Raw genomic sequence first — 17421 nt, 5'->3', positions numbered from 1 at the left:
TCGTGGTAGATGTCCTGCACTGATTTCAGTGTGAGATAAACGGTGCTGAATCGCGTGTCTCCCATCTGTAGCACTGTCTTCGATAATTGCGCAACAAGGCCAGATTGTTTGAGATGTTTCACGAGTGCTTTCGCAGCAGATATTGTCTCTCCTATGTCTGACGCATTGTCGGCCAGTGCGTCGGACTGCAGGCCATGGCGAAAGATAGTATTGATCAAGTGATCGAGACAAGAAAGCCTCCTATATATTTCCAGGGCTTTGATGATGTTGCTACCTTCATCTGTTACCCACACTATTCGATTGAGGGAGCTAGGGTCGAGGCCAAATTTGTTCACCAGCAGGCGGCTTATTTCACGTCTGATGTTTTTCCCTGTTTTCGCATCCTCAATGGGAAACATTGCTGTGGTAAGAGTTTTACCAACTAATGCAAAGTCGTCGGTGACGTAATGACACGTTATTGCGATGTAGCTTATTTTTTTGTAGTCATCGGTCCACATGTCTGTGCTCATTCCCACGTCTCCATTCTTCAGAGCATCTTTGAGCGTCTGTACAAGAACTTCCCTCTTCTCCTCTGCCTTTACTATACAAGCCTTGGAAACAGTGCTGTGGTGAGGAAGGATGGACTGCGCTGATACACGACCATATGTAGCGCCAATGTTGACTAGTTCTTGAGCTAGCTCCTGGAAGCCCTGGCCACTTACAATGTAAAACGGCCTTATGTCCTTACAACAAAACCCAACGCATTTCTCTGTGAGGGCTTGCTTCGCTCTCATCATGGGTATGGTTGGAGAAGTAACAAAAGATGACATTGAAGGCTGATTATCATCCTTTCTTGCATGGCAAACCTGCTTCATGTGTCTGTTCATGGAAGAAGTACCCGTTTTTTCGCTATCATAAGTGAACAGCATGCCACACTTGCTGCACTCCACAAAGCCGACACAAACATTGTCACTACCCACGACTTGTTTAAAATATGTCCATACCTCCGACTTTCCTTCAAACTTGCTCACTTTTAATTCTCCAGTTTTTATTTTTTTCTTTACTTCTTCAGGCTCAATGTTGCACGCCAGCCAATTCAGCACAGCAGGGCAGGCTCGGTGTTACGCTTGCCAGTGGAGGAAAACTGCGCATGACACGTTGCCTTTTGCAATTTCGTAGTCTGACTTCTGCAACTTTGTATACATTAAGAATATTATCTACCTATATAGAATATTTCGTCTGATTAATAGACAATTTTGCCCGTACCAATTAAGCTAATAGTGATTAAAAAAAAAAAAAAGAAGCTTGATCACGCCCGGTCCGATCCGACCCGAGGATAGTGGCGGGAAATATTGGACCGACCCGGCCCGCGGGTCTGGTCGGTTCAGTTCGGGCTCGGGTGCGGGCAGAAAATCTAAACTCTAGCTCACACAAGGTGTATCTTGTGGTGGATGTACTTTTTCTGCTCTGACTTAGCCCCCCACTTGGGAGGTCTTTTGTTTTCTTCTGCACATAACTTTGGCATTGCAGTGCCATTCAGGGCTATGAAAAGGCTTTTTCATTTTAATCACCTCACACGCTTGTTTGTCACACAACCAGAGAGGAATAAAGTTGCAATAAAGCATATTGAACACTATGTCTGCAAAAAAGATTAGAGGATTTACGTAAGCTTTTTATAAGCAACGATATAACAATGTTTTTTAGTAAGTAATTCTAGCAAAGCTTTTTGGCAAGTTTGGTTTGAAATCTTTTATTTTTGGTCTCATAAATGTATCCATGTTTTCAAAATGATATGATGACCATGTATATCATGTTACAATTTTAGATTTAAATTTATGTAAATGTACATTCATTTGTAAAGCACATTTAAAAAAAACAAAAAACAGTTGACCAAAGTGTTCACAAAAAAACAACAAAAACATGTAACAATCATACATTTGTGACGACGATAATAACAGTAACAATAGTAATAACAATGATAATGGCTAGACGTTGCCACAATGCAATGAATCAATGTGCCATCAGGATCAAAAGACTAAAAGATGAGGTAAAAGAAAGGTTATACTGAATTAAAGGCAATAGAGTAGAGATGAGTTTTAAGATTTGATTTAAAAATAGCTACAGAGGGGGACAATTTAACGTGCAGTGGCAAGCTATTCCATAGTTTAGGGGCAACAGCAGCAAATGCCCTATGTCCTCTACATTTGTGTTTAGGTTTGGGAGCAGCCAGTAAGTGCAGGTCAGAGGATCTGTAGGACAGCTAGCAAAGGAGGGCAAACAAGATGCTAAGTAGCATCATCAGTATGAACAAAGGCACTGATTTGGTTCCCTGCTGTGACCCACATTTCCCTTTAGTGGGTATATTCAGATATGAGACAAATAACAAGGAAAAGTTTTGTTTTGAAGGTTTGTTTTGTTTTGTTTTACATGGTATGCAATATCTTTTCATTTTTGCTTTTAAAAAATCAAATTTATTTTTCTAGTTTTTGCCAGTTCAAAACGAGCTCATTAATGCTTCATGTCTTAGTCTGACTAATGTGGTGTCATGCGTTTCACATCAAACACTGAATAATAGCATGAGTCACATGCTTACATACTATACTGGTAATGGGTTGCAGCGGTTTTGTTCACGTTGCTGTATGTCAGAGAAGGATATTAACTCCCAAATTAGTTTAAACCCATCTGCAGGGAGTCGACAGATTAACACTGTGTGGATGGATGTGTGTGTCTCTGTGCTTCCTTCTTTCCACCTTCTTGTGACTGCTTGACTGCTAATCAATATCTCCCCCGCCAGCACTTAAACCATTAATATCACTCTTGGTGTCGGTGTGGCAAAAATTGAGGCGAGGTGTAAGAGTTGCATACTTTCTGGTTTAACGGCTGGGTCGGGGTAACACATGCGCAAGGTGTCATATATTGAAATGATATCACAGAGCTGTTGCTGCATATCTCGTTAACCTGAGGCCATGTTAATACCATTATTCCTTTGCTGGTACTTCCTTCTTCATTCCGTCGCATAATTGTGTGTACGGCACTCTTCGTTCGTAATGTAAGAAAGACTAGGCTACATTGAACCTCTCGATAAGAAATGGCTAGATGAAATGTGCAGCCAGAACCGGCCCCTATAGTCTCCATACATTGTGTATATGTGACTATGTGAGCACTCACAAATTACGTAATGTGTGTGAAGTGAGAATTTGTGTGTGCGCGTTGGTTAGGGAGTGAGAGCAACGAGTCTGTGTTTAAGGCCCCGTCCACACGAAGCCGAAATGGGCGAAAACGATCCGGTTTCGTTTGATGCGGTTCAGGAATATCTCCGTAGAGACAGAGTCATTGCGCAACCACATTGAGCTGTAGAAAAGCTGTAGTACTAAATATTCAAGGCGCTGGTTCTCCACAGAAAAAATTGGAGCACATCAAGCCTGCGCACATCCAGCCTGCGCGCTGTATACAAACATTCAGTCACGAGGAGATTCAACCTTTTAAAATGAGCAAAAATACTTTTTAATGTACAGTTAGTAATTACATTGATCAAGGGGCTTTATTTAAAGCTACAAAAATAATACAAATAAAATAATCAATAAAAAATTCAACGCAACTCTGACGTCCCCCAGCTGGTGGGGGGCTAATGACATCATCGTTTGTGTTTCAGGCGTCCACACGACTCCTAACACTAAACCGCGTAGGTCCTGATAGATTTGAAACAACCTCCGAGGGTTCAGAAATGTGCGGTTTTGGACACCGGATTCGCCGACTCCGTCTCGATGGTCGGCCGAAACGCACAAGACTTATGCGGTTTCACCCAAAAATCGGGTCCGTGTGGACGGGGCCTAAATGAGTGTGTGTGTGTGTGTGTGTGTGTGTGTGTGTGTGTGTGTGTGTGCAGTGTTTCCCCCACGTTCACACAGCAGTGGCGCTGTCACGTTAAAATTGTACCGGGGGCGAAAATTGTACCGGCCTACGTCATCGTTTGTTTACATCCTGACAACCTGCCCGGCAACAGACGACGCGATGCAGAAAACATGTTTCCAAACGACGAAATAACATAATACAGATAGCGGATCGCTATCTGTATTATGATAGATAGTGATAACACTTGTTTTTACTTTATATTTGTATTGTATTTAATTGTTTAATCGAAACAATAAAAAAAATTGCCCGCGAAACGGGCGATCGCGTCAAATGACAAATGTTTTGCCCGCGAAACGGGCGATCGCGTCAAATGACGTAGGAGGGTTCTTGAAACATAATACAGATAACGGATCGCTAGAAAACACTTGTTTTTACTTTATATTTGTATTGTATTGAATTGTTTAATCGAATTTAGCTAGTAAACTGAGTGTTTTAAGCAGGTTTCATAGTCTAGAATGTTCAAGAACCTTCCTACGTGATTTGACGCGTCATTTGACACGATCGCCCGTTTCGCGGGCAATTTTCTTTATTGTTTCGATTAAACAATTAAATACAATACAAATATAAAGTAAAAACAAGTGTTATCGCTATCTATCATAATTCAGATAGCGATCCGCTATCTGTATTATGTTATTTCGTCGTTTGGAAACATGTTTTCTGCATCGCGTCGTCTGTTGCAGGGCAGGTTGTCAGGTTGTCAGGATGTAAACAAACGATGACGTAGGCCGGTACAATTTTCGCCCCCGGTACAATTTTAACGTGACAGCGCCCCGCCGCTGCTGAATTTTCTCCGCCGCTGCAATAAAAATCCTTCTCCTATTTATTTTATTTATTTTTTTACGTAGCTCCTTTTAGAAAATGTACAGCGCGTAACGTCAATTACGCAGCACGCGGCACATCGTCACGTAACCAACATCTAAATACACAGCGAGTGTGGCAGTTGTTGGCAGTAGGCTACCCTACACGGTTGCAAAGTTACATTGATTCTAGCAGTAGCGAGTGAAGCGGAAGAACGATGAAAGAAGGAAAGAGAGAGAGAGAGAGAGAGAGAGAGAGAGAGAGAGAGAGAGAGAGAGAGAGAGAGAGAGAAAGTGAGAGAAGTGAGAGAAGTAAGTTGCTAAAATGTGTCGCTACATGACCACCAGTGTTAAAAACCCTCTTAGCCCAATCATTTTATTGTATCTATAAACCGCAACCTCCGTGCCGTTTTTCCTCTAGTATTGTGTGTGTGCGTGTGTCTGTGTGTGTGTAGGCCTATGTGTGTGTGTGCGTGTTGTCGCTCTTTTTGGGATCACTCATAGCCTTTACAGGAGCTTATATCCAGTCAGGAATTTATAGCCTACACTGTAAAAAAAGTCAGTAGAAATCACGGTCAAAAACGGTCAAATAGCAGCAATCAAAGGCCGTAAAATCTAAAATAGTATATCACCGTTGAAGAAATACACTCCTCGATGTCAGAGTTCGGATTTAATGACAAAGATGAAGAAGTCCTGCAGCAATCACACGCAATAACAATGTAAGCTACAAACGTAATAACAGTAATTCCTACATTCACATAAATGCATACACACATAAGCATCTCAAGTATCAAACAATAACAATTGTATTAATCAGGAAAGACTCACATGAATCATGCCAGCAGCTCAACATGCTATGCAACGGGAACGTCTGCAATGCTAACGAACACAACAAGGTAGACCGCCAACTCAGCCGGTCAGCGGTCTGCAATACAACACTATCCCCTAGTGGCCGGAGGTAAACTCTGCATCCCCCCCAGTCCGGAAAGCTATGAACGGGAATAGGTTAACGGACTCAGTCCTGTATCCAACGGCCCGTCTCGGGCTCGTAGCGGCTGGGTGGCCTCCTCACGCGGCACGGCTGTCCAAGATGGGGCGACTGCGACGCCGTAAGCGATGCATCTGGGTTGACGCCCGTAGGAACGGGGGCCTCCTGGGCCTCGAGACCAGAGGATGCCTCACCAGGGGGCTCCGGCGGGGAGGTGTCCAAAGCCGCGTCACGGGGTCCGTCTGCTGCCTGAGGAACGACACCCCGGGGCATCACTAGCCCAGGGTGGACAGGCAGGGGCTGGCGGCCCAAGGTCGCGGGCGGCGTCAACAGGGCAGCTGGCTGCTGCCGGGCGTAGGGGGTGGCTGGAGTGTAGCTGCGAAGGAATCGCCGGTTGCGCAAAGTCAGGCGCCCCGACCCGTCAACCCTAACCCGATACTGATCGTGACCCAGTGACTCCACCACGACCCCTGACCGATCCCACTTGTGTGGACTCGGGCCCTGCTGATTCTTGAGGAATACTGTCTCACCAAGTACCAATGGGCGGAGCGGTCTCGAGTGAGCCCTCAAAGACTCAGTGGTGCGGGACATCCGGGTCCGAAGGGCGTCCTCCTTCGCGGCCCATGCCTGGCGCCAGAGCGGTCGGATATGAGGGTTCGCAAACTTCTCTAGCCTGTTGACGAAAGAAAAAGAGTCTCGAAGGGGACGACCAAATATAATCTGCGCCGGTGAGAGGTTGCAGTCGGGGTCAGGTGTGTTGCGCAACTGCAACATGGCACGCAAAAAACGATCATGATCAAGACCGCCAGTTGGGCCAGTGTTGGACACCAGAAGACGCTTAGCAGTCTTCACCGCAACTTCCGCCCTCCCATTCGACTGTGGAAAACCAACCGAGGACACGCGATGTCTGACGTGCCATAATCGGAGGAAGTCCTCTGTATGGCTAGCCTTGAACTCTGGACCACCATCGCTCGAAAGTTCCTCCGGCACGCCAAAGGTGGCAAAGAACGTGCGTAGGTGGCGAACCAAGCCAGCCGAGCCTCCCAGATCAGTGCCCGCTGTGGAGCAGAGGACCTCCACCCAGCCCGAGAGTCGATCACCGACAACCAGGTAGTGGCGGCCTCCATAATCAAAGAAGTCAGCAAACACCGCCTCAAACGGGGTGGATGGCGGTGAGGATGGTAGGGGGGGTGTGGATGCCTGTGACGGAGCATTGCAGTTACAGTCTGTACATCCATACCTGGTGGCTCGGATGTCCCTCGACATCCCGGGCCAGAAGACTATGGCCCGGGCGTGCTGCTCCATCGCGGAAGCTCCTTGGTGGGCGGCATGGAGGTGCCGAAGGACTCCTTCACGGAGGGACGGTGGAACCACGACACGGTCGTGATATAGGAGGACGCCATCCTGCGCGTAGATTGACTCACAGACTGGTGACAGACTCGCTAGGGCAGGGTCATTAACATCAACCCTACCCTCATGCTCGATCAGGGACAGAAGGTGGCCGAGGCACGCATCAGCTGCCGTCTCTCGTGCGAGAAGGGACCATGAGATGGCTCCTAGTTCTTGTGCATCGTCGCGGATGGAAGCCATAAGTGCGGATTCTACAGTGTCAGGTACGCTAGGCGATCCCAATGAGAGGCCGTTCGCAGAGCCCGAGAGGGAAGGATGCCTCGAAGTCGCATCAGCAGCATGGTTGCTCTTGCCATGTAGGTACACAATGTCAAAGCGCCATGGGAGGGTACGCTGCTTGAGTCTGAACAGGCGTGAGTTTGTTATCTCATCTAGTGTGCGGTCACCGAAGATCTTCACAAGGGGCTTGTGGTCGGTGACCACGACGAGGTTGTCACATCCTTGCGTGAAGTATCGCGTCTGCTCCAGGCCCCAGGCCACGGCCAAGGCCTCTCCTTTGATGGCCGCATAGCGTTGCTCCGCCGAGGATAGGAACCGCGAACCGGCGAGGGTGATCCTCCATCCTCCGGGGCAACAGTCAGGTATGCCCGAAGCGCAGCTACAATGTTGTTGGAGCAGGAAGTAGCCAATGCCACGCCTGGACCAGTCAGGGCGGAGGCAGGTGCGCCTCCGCATGTCGTAGATCTCCACGCCCTCACGGATGGCCCCAATTATTGCCTGTTTGGATGTTTGGAAGGCTTCCTCCAATTCAGGGGACCATGAGAATTTGCAGCGTGGGCTGAGGAACGGCTTGAATAGTGCCATAGTGTCGCGCAACTGGGCGTAGTTCGCCACCTGGTTGACCAGGCCAAACCAGCTTCTGATATCCGTCGTGGAGTCCGGGGTGGGGAAGTCCCGGATGGCGTCCAAGTACTTCGGAAGCGGCTCTATGGTGGCTTCTGACACCCTGAACCCAGCAAAGTCTACGCACCTCTCCGCAAATTGAAACTTATCTGGGTTCAACACAATGCCCGACCGGCCGACACGTGTCAGGAAGTCGATGGTCCTCCACCAGTGATGCTCCAGGTCAGTGTCATAGTGGATAGTGTCATCCACACAACGTTCCTTGCGCTCGAAGTCCGAGAGGATGGCGTCAAAACGACGGTTGTAGCCATCCCCAGATGACAGGAAACCTTGCGGCGCCCTGATGTAGCGCCAGCGGCCGAAGGGCGTGATAAAGGTGGTCAGACGACGGTCCGACACACGCAGGGGCACACTATGGTAGCCGTTCCAGGCATCCGTGACGGTTTTCCAGGTGTCCCCCGGGATGCGACGTGCAAGGTGGAATGGGGATTCAGTGGCGAAGGTTTCACGTTGGCAGAACTTGTTAAGAGGTGAAAGGTCCACGGTCCTGCGGGGGGAGCCGTCGTGCTTCCTTGTGACTACCATACGATGGCACCATGTCACTGGCTCACCGTATGGCACACGTTCAATGACTCCAAGGGCTTCGTCCCGAAGGAGGTCGTCGTAGACTTTCTGCTGCCAGTGCAAAGGCACATTAGCCGCGGTGTGGCATGCCTTCGGCGTGGCTGCTGGGTCCACGTGCATTTCGATAGGGGGCCCCTCCATGCAAGGCAAAACCTGATGAGGGCAAGTGTTGAATGTGGATGAGGCGTATCTCTCTAGTAGCCAATCTTTCATCCGACCATTGGTCTCCGGTGAGCAGGGGAACGGTAACGCCTGAGGCCGTGGTGGAGGGGCTGTACGCTTGGGGCATGAGCACTGAGCGTCCTGGGGATTACCCTGGTCTGTGCAGCCACTGTCGGCAGACCTCGTAGCATTCACAAACAAGGGCTTGATTGGTATGTCACGTGCGCCAGGGCCATGCTCGTCTCTGGGTCCTCCACTGTTACCTGATGGGAAGTCCGCAGGGAAGAGGCCGAGGTTAAGCAGTGACTCGTAGGAGAGGTACATCGCTCGAACTGAGCTGCTCACGTATACCATCGAGCGGAAGGACGTAACACCACTGTCGCTGGGGGCTGTCGAGAGCCTAGCGAAGAATGCTCCCTCAATGGCTATGGGGGAGCGGTTGGCAGCTGACAGGCTAAGATTAACAGGACGCAGGTCATCACGCGAGAATCCGCAGGCGAGGAACTCCTCAAGAGACCACAGATCAGATTGTGCGCCAGTGTCTGCGATCGCGGATATGCTCACCTCATTGTCCGAGCCTCGGTGGTTGATGCTGCCCCGCGGCCCGACTGACCTGTCGACCGAGATGGTGATTAAGACTCGGGGGTGGTCTCTTAGCTTGGCCCGCCTCCATTCCCCCCTGGAGAAAATGTGGTGCCCGAGCCTGATGGGTGTGGGACCACCGATAGTGCTGTGTGTCATCCGAGTGCGGCGACGGCCCCCGCAGCGTCGGCCAGGGCGTGCTTTGAGTTGAACCGATGAAATCTGGGAGATCGGCACCGATTCCATGGCAGCCTGCTGACCGTCGTTTGATGGCTGTTGACGCCTCTTCTGTCGGCGGGCCCTATAGCAACCGACACAAATCTGGTGAGGCTTGGTATTCCAACCCCGAGGTCCCTCCGTGAAGACCTTAAAGGTGCTTTTACAGCCCAGGCACGAGGCTTGCCTAGCCCTGTCTGTTGGGGCTGGGGTCGGGACGGGGCCCGTCTGTTGATCTCTCCGTAGGCGCTGGAATGACGACATGGCTGATAGAGTGGACGACGGGAGAGCATTGCGGGCCATCTCCTTGTTTTCAACGACTGCAATTACATCGTTCACTGGTTTTGTCAGAATGTCAGGTATCCCCAGTGTCTCGCGGCGTATGTCTGAGTCGTAAATCCCGTTGATCAGAACATCACGGATGATGTGGTCGGTATAGTCCACATCCTTGCCACAGTCGCATACCGCAACGTAGGCGCATGTCTCCGCCTTCCCTCGCACCCTGGCGGTGAAGGCACGGAATGCTTCATCACGCTCCTGGTGCAACTGAAGCAGCTCGGTGCGCAGGACACATGTGGCAACCGGAATGACGGCTAGTGAACGCATGGCAGCGATCAGATCCACCAGGGGTCCGGAGGTGATGTTGGGATTGGCCTTCAACATGCTATCTCCAAGTTCAGGCCCAGCGCACTGAAATAACTGGAAAGGGGCGTGGGCAGCCCCGACGCCTGAACCGGTGCGAAAGACGTCCCAGCGACGGATGAAAACGTTCCATTCCTCTATCGTCACGCCAACATCGACCTTAGGCCGATCAAGTTTCGGACCATGCGTAGTCGGGATCTGGGCCGGCGGGTTTCGATGGACAAGTCTGTGATTCGTCAACAGCGCAATGGCGAGTGCTTCAGACACATCTCCGGTCTCGAAAGCGCAGCCAGGAACAGTACATCCAACGACAACCATGACTTCTTCATGAAGAAATACACTCCTCGATGTCAGAGTTCGGATTTAATGACAAAGATGAAGAAGTCCTGCAGCAATCACACGCAATAACAATGTAAGCTACAAACGTAATAACAACAGTAATTCCTACATTCACATAAATGCATACACACATAAGCATCTCAAGTATCAAACAATAACAATTGTATTAATCAGGAAAGACTCACATGAATCATGCCAGCAGCTCAACATGCTATGCAACGGGAACGTCTGCAATGCTAACGAACACAACAAGGTAGACCGCCAACTCAGCCGGTCAGCGGTCTGCAATACAACACTATCCCCTAGTGGCCGGAGGTAAACTCTGCAACCGTAGTAAATACATTGAGTAACCGTAAATCAAGAAACAATACATAACTTGAATTCTTACAGTCGTAATATGTAGATAACACAGTATATTTCCTGAAAATTTAAAAAAGGGTAAAATTCATGGAAAATTCCCGTAAAGTGACAAAAGAGTAATTATCGTAAAATTAACGGCATTATTCTGCCTAAACTAAAGATTTTTCTGATGTTTACATTTTAATTTACAGTATAGAACTGAGAAACATTCAGCAAAATCATACCTTCATTTCTACGGGAAGAATATGTTAAAAAATATGGTCCTCCAGAGGTAGGCCCTAAATTCAATTTATATAAGGAAAACCATTTTAATGATTTTAAAAGCATCTGAAAACATCTGATGGATTTTAATAGCTTTTCAATACTGCTATATTTAAAAGCATCTCAAATTATGGGAATGGTTTTAAAACGAATTATATCGAAACTGATATAAATAATATGATGTAGAAGTTTTATTTCCCCTCGACGGTTGACATTAACGCGCCGAGTTTTAAATAGGCCAATCAGCGCACTGTATCTGACTCCTGGCTGTACTCCGAGCATCTCCGGAGCTGGTTAACTTCGTTTCGGACTTCACCCGTTCAAATCGACGGTCTTCATCGGAGTGAAGTTTAATTTCATCAGCGACTTTTTATGACTTTGCCTCAGCCAGAAGTTGGAGCTGTTTTTCAGTTACCTCGGTATGTAAATCAAGGCGTTAGTTGAATTGTGTTTATTCAGCTTATCAAGAGGGTTGCATTACAGACAGTTAACATTGTGTTAATGTCCCCATAGCTGTACCTTTAGCTACATTAGACTTTCAGAACAGCCTGGAAACGCATGTAATATATGTGCAGACGTGTTAAGGAGACATTAGTTTGACTGCTTTTGAAAAATGCCGTGTGGGTTTATCCGCCTGGCGGGATAAAGCAGGATCCGTCTATGTGCTGGAGCCTGCGGTTATCTTGCGTGTGGGTTTATCCGCCTGGCGGGATAAAGCAGGATCCGTCTATGTGCGTGGTTATCTTGCGGTGTGAGTTTACCCACCTGGCGGGCTAAAGCAGTATCCGTCTATGTGCTGAAGCTTATTGTGGATATGACGGCGTATTTGTCCATCGAAGATGTATTCTTGTAACATATGTGGAGAAAACGTTCAGTCTTTAAAAGCATATGTTTTGCATTGCAAACTGCACCGCAATGAACCCCGACATATTTTTAAATGTGTTGGAGCAAGTTGTAAGCAGGTGTTTTCAGGCTATACAGCTCTAAAGTCGCACTTCTATCGCCACCACAACAGTACATCAACCGTTGCTCAGAATGTGACCGTAACGCCATTAAAATGCACCGTCTCACTTTGTGAACGCCAGTGTGAGGGAACTAAACTGTTGGTTGCTCACTTAAAGGAGCACATAGCAGAAGGCCGTCATGTCGCTTGCCCAGTGAGAGGATGCAAAAGTGTGTTCACTGGAAAAACGTCTTTTACCTCTCACATGTCCAGAAAGCACAGACATTGGGCAGAAAATGTGATTTGTGCATCAATCCAAGATACACACTGTGAGACTCCCACTACAACTGCTACCATACAGGAACCTGCCAGTGTGTTAGATGCTGATGACACTGTAGGGGATGGGTCTAATTTCTGTGACCTGTATCTGAGAAATATATGTATGTTTTACATGAAACTTCAGGGACAGCATCTTCTTCCAGTGTCTACCATTCAAAACATTGTTGAAGAAATACAGAATATACATGAGTTGGGACAGACATATACTTTGAATCGTCTAAACTTGCTTCTAAAAGATATGTCAGTTTCAGATGAAGACATTGTAAAAATTAGTGACACAATCAAACAATCTGACCTGTTTACAGCTTGCCACACAGGGCCAATGAGAACTGCTTACTCAAGAACCCAGTGCTTTAAAGACGTGTTCAAATATGTGGAGCCCAAAAAAATCTTGTTGGGCAGAGATGAGAACAGGATAGAGAGGTGTGCCTATTATATTCCTGTGCTTAAGACTTTAAAGGCTATGCAGGAGTCCAGTTTTTGGCAGGGCCTCATGTCAGTGGATCATAATAATGTTTCCAAAACAGATGTTCTCTCTGACTGTTGTGATGGTAAGGTGTTTATGTCAAACACATTTTTTCAGGAAATCCCAAGTTGTCTCAAGCTGGTTTTGTACCAGGATGCATTCGAAGTTGTGAACCCATTGGGATCTGCAAAAAAGAAGCACAAGGTTTTAGCTGTGTACTTCTCTCTTCTCAACATGCCCCCCCATGTACGATCAAATGTTGACCACATGCTGCTGGTTTTATTGTGTAGAGAGAAGGATTTTAAGGAATTTGGCCAGGCCAAGGTTTTTTCTGAACTCCTTACTGATCTGAAAGAACTGGAGGAAAATGGGATAACAATGGGAGATGAACTTGTAGTAAAGGGAGCTCTCTACTGCATTGCTGGAGACAACCTGGGCTCTCACGCCATTGGTGGTTTCACAGAAAATTTCAGTTCATCTCAGTACTTCTGCAGATATTGTTTGATTTCTCGAACTGAACTTCAGGGTGCTGATCCTAACATCTGTGGACTGGAGCGGACTCCAGAAACGTACAGCTCTGCCATTGAACAGCTGGAGACAGAGGATTCTCCACAAGTACAAGGGATAAAGTTTAGGTCACTATTTAATACTCTACAAAACTTTGATGTTTGTTCACCTGGCCTGCCCCCCTGTCTCGGTCATGACATCTTTGAGGGTGTCCTCTCATACGATGTTGCTCTTTACCTCAAGTATTCAATCAAAAAAAAGAAATGGTTCACCTACACAATTTTGAACAGGCGAATCAAGCAGTTAAAATACAAAGCAACAGATGCTTCCTCCAAACCTTGTGAGGTCAGTCCTCACACACTGAAACTGAGTGGACATGCTGTCCAAAATTGGAACTTCTTGAGACTGTTGCCTCTGATAATTGGAGACACAGTGCAGGACCCCGAAGATAATGTGTGGCAGTTACTTTTGCAGCTTAAGGACATTGTTGACCTGATTTGTGCTCAGCAAATTTCCAAGGCTCAGGTTGCCTATCTAGATGTTCTCATCCAAGAATATTTGGAAACCAGGAAGGCACTATTTCCAGAAATCAACTTGAGACCTAAACACCATTTTTTGCGGCATTATCCAGGACTGATCCTGAAATTTGGCCCACTCATGAGGGTATGGGCTATGCGTTTTGAGAGCAAACATAGTTACTTCAAAAGATGTACAAGGCATCTGAAGAATTTCAAAAATCTGTGTTTGACTCTTTCAGAGAGGCATCAAATGTTTCAGGCCTTTCTTTCCGCTGGGTCAGTGAGTCCTCCAGCCTTGCAAATAAAAGATGGGTCACCATTTTACTCAGAGCTTTACAGTGAGCAAGTTAAAGGCACAATTCTCCATTTTGGCTTCACTGAAAGAAATACAAAAAATCCTGGTGATGTGCAGTATAATGGGATAATTTACAGAAAGGGCCAATTTGTTGTCACTAAGAATGATGATTCAGTGGAGTTTGGTGAAATCATCCTCATTCTTGTGAAAGATGATTTTGCACTTCATTTTCTGATGAGAGTGTATGATGGGGAATTTCTTTCACACTACCACATGTACTGTGTAAAAAACACTGGAAGATTAGAATGCAGACTTGTTAGTGAACTAATTGACATGTGGCCTTTATCATATTACATAAACAATGGATACCATATTGTCCCATTGAAGCACAGTCTCTTGTCACACTGAATCAGCAGGCCAGATTATTTTGTCTGTCTTTACAGATATGGCTGAATCACTTCAGATAAGCAATGCCATAGCAGCAGTGCTTCCAGATCTTCCTGATCAAGTTGTCAAGTCAGTAGAAGATGCTTTGAAGACACTTGGTGCAGTAACAACAGATGATTTGAAGTACATTGCAGAGGGAGACTTGCTGCCAGTATTAAAGCCCATACAAGCCAGAAGACTGGTTGCTGCCTGGGCCCAAAAGGGTGAGTGTAAAACATTGACACCACTACACAGCACACTTCTCTTACAGGACTGCACAAGTAATGTAATAGTTTAATAATTTCTTTAAGAATAGAAAAACATTAAAGGTTTAATGATTTCTCTTTTGTCTCTTTTGTTGTACTTTTACAGACTCATTCACTCCAACTCCAGCCCCGGCATGTTCCCCTCCAGTGTCTCTCCAATCCTCTCTGTCCTCAGTCACTCCCTCACCAACATCATCCACAGCTACATCATCACCCTCAGGAAGTTATCGACCTGCGCCAAACTGGATAGACAATTTTCAGATACCATGGCAGAAGCTCTCTGAAGAGATATTACAGAGTTTGGAAAGAGAGAAAAGACCAAGTCCAAAACTACGACGAGAAATGATAAGGATTGTGGTCTCTGAGATGATCAAGATTTGTAAGAATCCAACCAAACACAACACCACAGAGATAGTAAAAAGGATGGTGGCCAGGTATCCAAAGTCTCTTAAAGATGTGATTGATGGTGATGTTATTGGACTTGGATATCATTCCCTGGCAAAGCAACTCCAGTCAAGAGTTGAAAATGTCAAACGACCTGACACACCAAAGATACAGAAACGCAAAGCAGCATCAGATGATGACACAGATGAAATATCTGCTGAACAAAGAGCCAGTGTTCAAGACACCTATGGCTGTGTCAACTGGATGCCGAAACATCTGCCACTCCCTGAGACTGTGGAGAGTCAGCTAGAAAAAAAAGAAAAAATGAAGACATTTGAAGATATGAACTACAATTCAGATGTTGTGAAAGACTTAATCAAGTCCACATATTTCACGCAGCGTAAAGAGATCAATAATGGTGCTAGTATCCAGAAATTAAGCCAGGATTGGCCATTTTTGTTTAAGGAAGTTGGTATGGCAGCACACTTCCAGGAACTGACTGGCGTGAGTTTGATTGTGTCCTTCCTTGCCAATGTGGACAAAAAGGGGGCACGTCTCTTAAACTTCTTCAAACGTGTTGATGCACATAAACACAAACAAGTTCTGGATGCTCTTCTTAACCCATTTAAGCCGGGAAAGCATTGCCGCTGTTCTACCTTTAAAGCCGGGGGCGCTGTTGCGTCATTCTACCTTTAAGGACGGGAAAGCGTTTTCGTAGTTTTTCTGTATAAGGGGGGTTTTTGCCCAAAGTGTCGGCCTCTGGGCCAATGAAATGCATCAATATAGACACATATAGGTGTCAACTTGTTCCTCGTGAGTTTAGTTCAGAAATTTCTTCAAGCAAGTATGGCGGAATTTGAGACTGAAGACTTTTCTGACGGTAGCGATTTCGAGGAGTTTCTCGGCTTCGAAGATGTTGATGAGGCCGAGTACTTTGATGACGAATACGAACCGATTGACCGGGAATTATGGTTAAGGCACATGTTCGTGAATGACGACGAGGAAGAAGAAGTATGGAATGGGGCTATGGGAATGGGGCTGCTTGTGTTGCCGGTGCGAAGAGATTACTGGCGACAGAGTAAGAATCTCTTTCGGACGCAATTCGCCAGAAATATGTCCCGGGACAGATTTGCGGCCAGCTGGAGGCAAGGACAATAGTAATACTTATTGATTGGGATGATGCTGTAATAAGTAATTACTACAGTTTATATGTAAGAGATGTATTACTGTCCCGGAGATGCGTAAAGCACCCGGGTGCGTAAAACCAGATAAGCTTCTCTGGAATGTCACTTATACTTATCAATAGTAATACTTATTGATTGTGATGATGCTGTAATAAGAAATTACGACAGTTTATATGTAAGAGATGTATTACTGTCCCGGAGATGCGTAAAGCACCCGTAAAACCAGATAAAATTCTCTGGAATGTCACCAGTGGCGTAACAAGGCAACGACGGGCCCGTATGCAGGATGTTCAAGGCTCTTCCAAAGAATAGAGCTTCTTTGGAATTTCACACCTAACTGCGATCTCCAGAACAATAAGGCCTAGGCTACTATACATTCCCAAATGATAGCCTGTATCTTTTAATTACGCTACTTCTTAGGATGGAATGCAATTGTATTTGTATTATGCATAATACTTTTATTCAGTAGTCATCACATACAAGTGCATGTAATTTAAAACGCAGACTGTTTACAGTTTTAGTCCCAGTTTGTTCCCCTTCCAATGTTTGTTATTATATACTTTATTACTTTCTTATATACTTATTTCACTTTATTATACTTTATTTTTTTTACTGTTTTGTGCTGTTCCTGCACTTTTACATATTTTTTTACTTTTTTATTTACTTTTCTACCTGTATGTAAATATTGTAGGCGTTAACACAATTGCTGAATTTCTAGAAAAACTTCAGGTTTTGGGGGCTTTTCTGAAATCGCCTATAGGTTTTACAGGCATTTTTTCCAGGCGCTTTAGGCCTAAATGGGTTAAGCTTGAAACTGAAAGAGGCCAGTCCACTGGTTGCTCAGAAGAGGTCATACAGATGGTGCTTCTTTTAATGGCTCATTTTGATGAGAAGGAACAGCATCTGTTCCATTACGTTGAGAAGACAAGCCTTGCTGAGGAGGTTCAGATGGAGAATGTGCCACCAACACCCTGCCTT

General features: G+C 46.2%; 1 protein-coding gene across 3 annotated transcripts; it reads left to right on the top strand.

Annotated features, from left to right (window-relative positions):
* The first annotated feature begins 10461 nt into the window (after positions 1–10461).
* LOC130393704 (uncharacterized) lies at positions 10462–15956 on the top strand. 3 transcript variants are annotated; one of them, XM_056604419.1, is made up of 3 exons: positions 10462–11534; positions 14627–14833; positions 14982–15956. In XM_056604419.1, the coding sequence occupies exons 2-3, from the start codon at positions 14629–14631 to the stop codon at positions 15953–15955; spliced, it is 1179 nt and encodes a 392-aa protein (XP_056460394.1). In that variant the 5' UTR covers positions 10462–11534; positions 14627–14628; the 3' UTR covers position 15956. The 3 variants fall into 3 exon arrangements, 2 of the variants coding, with proteins under 2 accessions (XP_056460394.1, XP_056460393.1); XM_056604418.1 differs by having other exon boundaries at positions 13389–14833; XR_008897125.1 differs by having other exon boundaries at positions 10462–14833.
* Positions 15957–17421: the final 1465 nt, after the last annotated feature.

This window comes from Gadus chalcogrammus, chromosome 12, assembly GCF_026213295.1.
Source record: "Gadus chalcogrammus isolate NIFS_2021 chromosome 12, NIFS_Gcha_1.0, whole genome shotgun sequence".
NCBI lineage: Eukaryota > Metazoa > Chordata > Actinopteri > Gadiformes > Gadidae > Gadus > Gadus chalcogrammus.
Note: the sequence above shows the minus strand (reverse complement) of the source record. Positions and strands in the feature narration are given on the sequence as shown.

Coding starts and splice junctions, on each gene's coding strand:
- LOC130393704 (XM_056604419.1), top strand. CDS start 14,629: ATGGCTGAATCACTTCAGATAAGCAATGCCATAGCAGCAGTGCTTCCA. Junction 14,834..14,981: donor TGCTGCCTGGGCCCAAAAGG/GTGAGTGTAAAA, acceptor GTACTTTTACAG/ACTCATTCACTCCAACTCCA.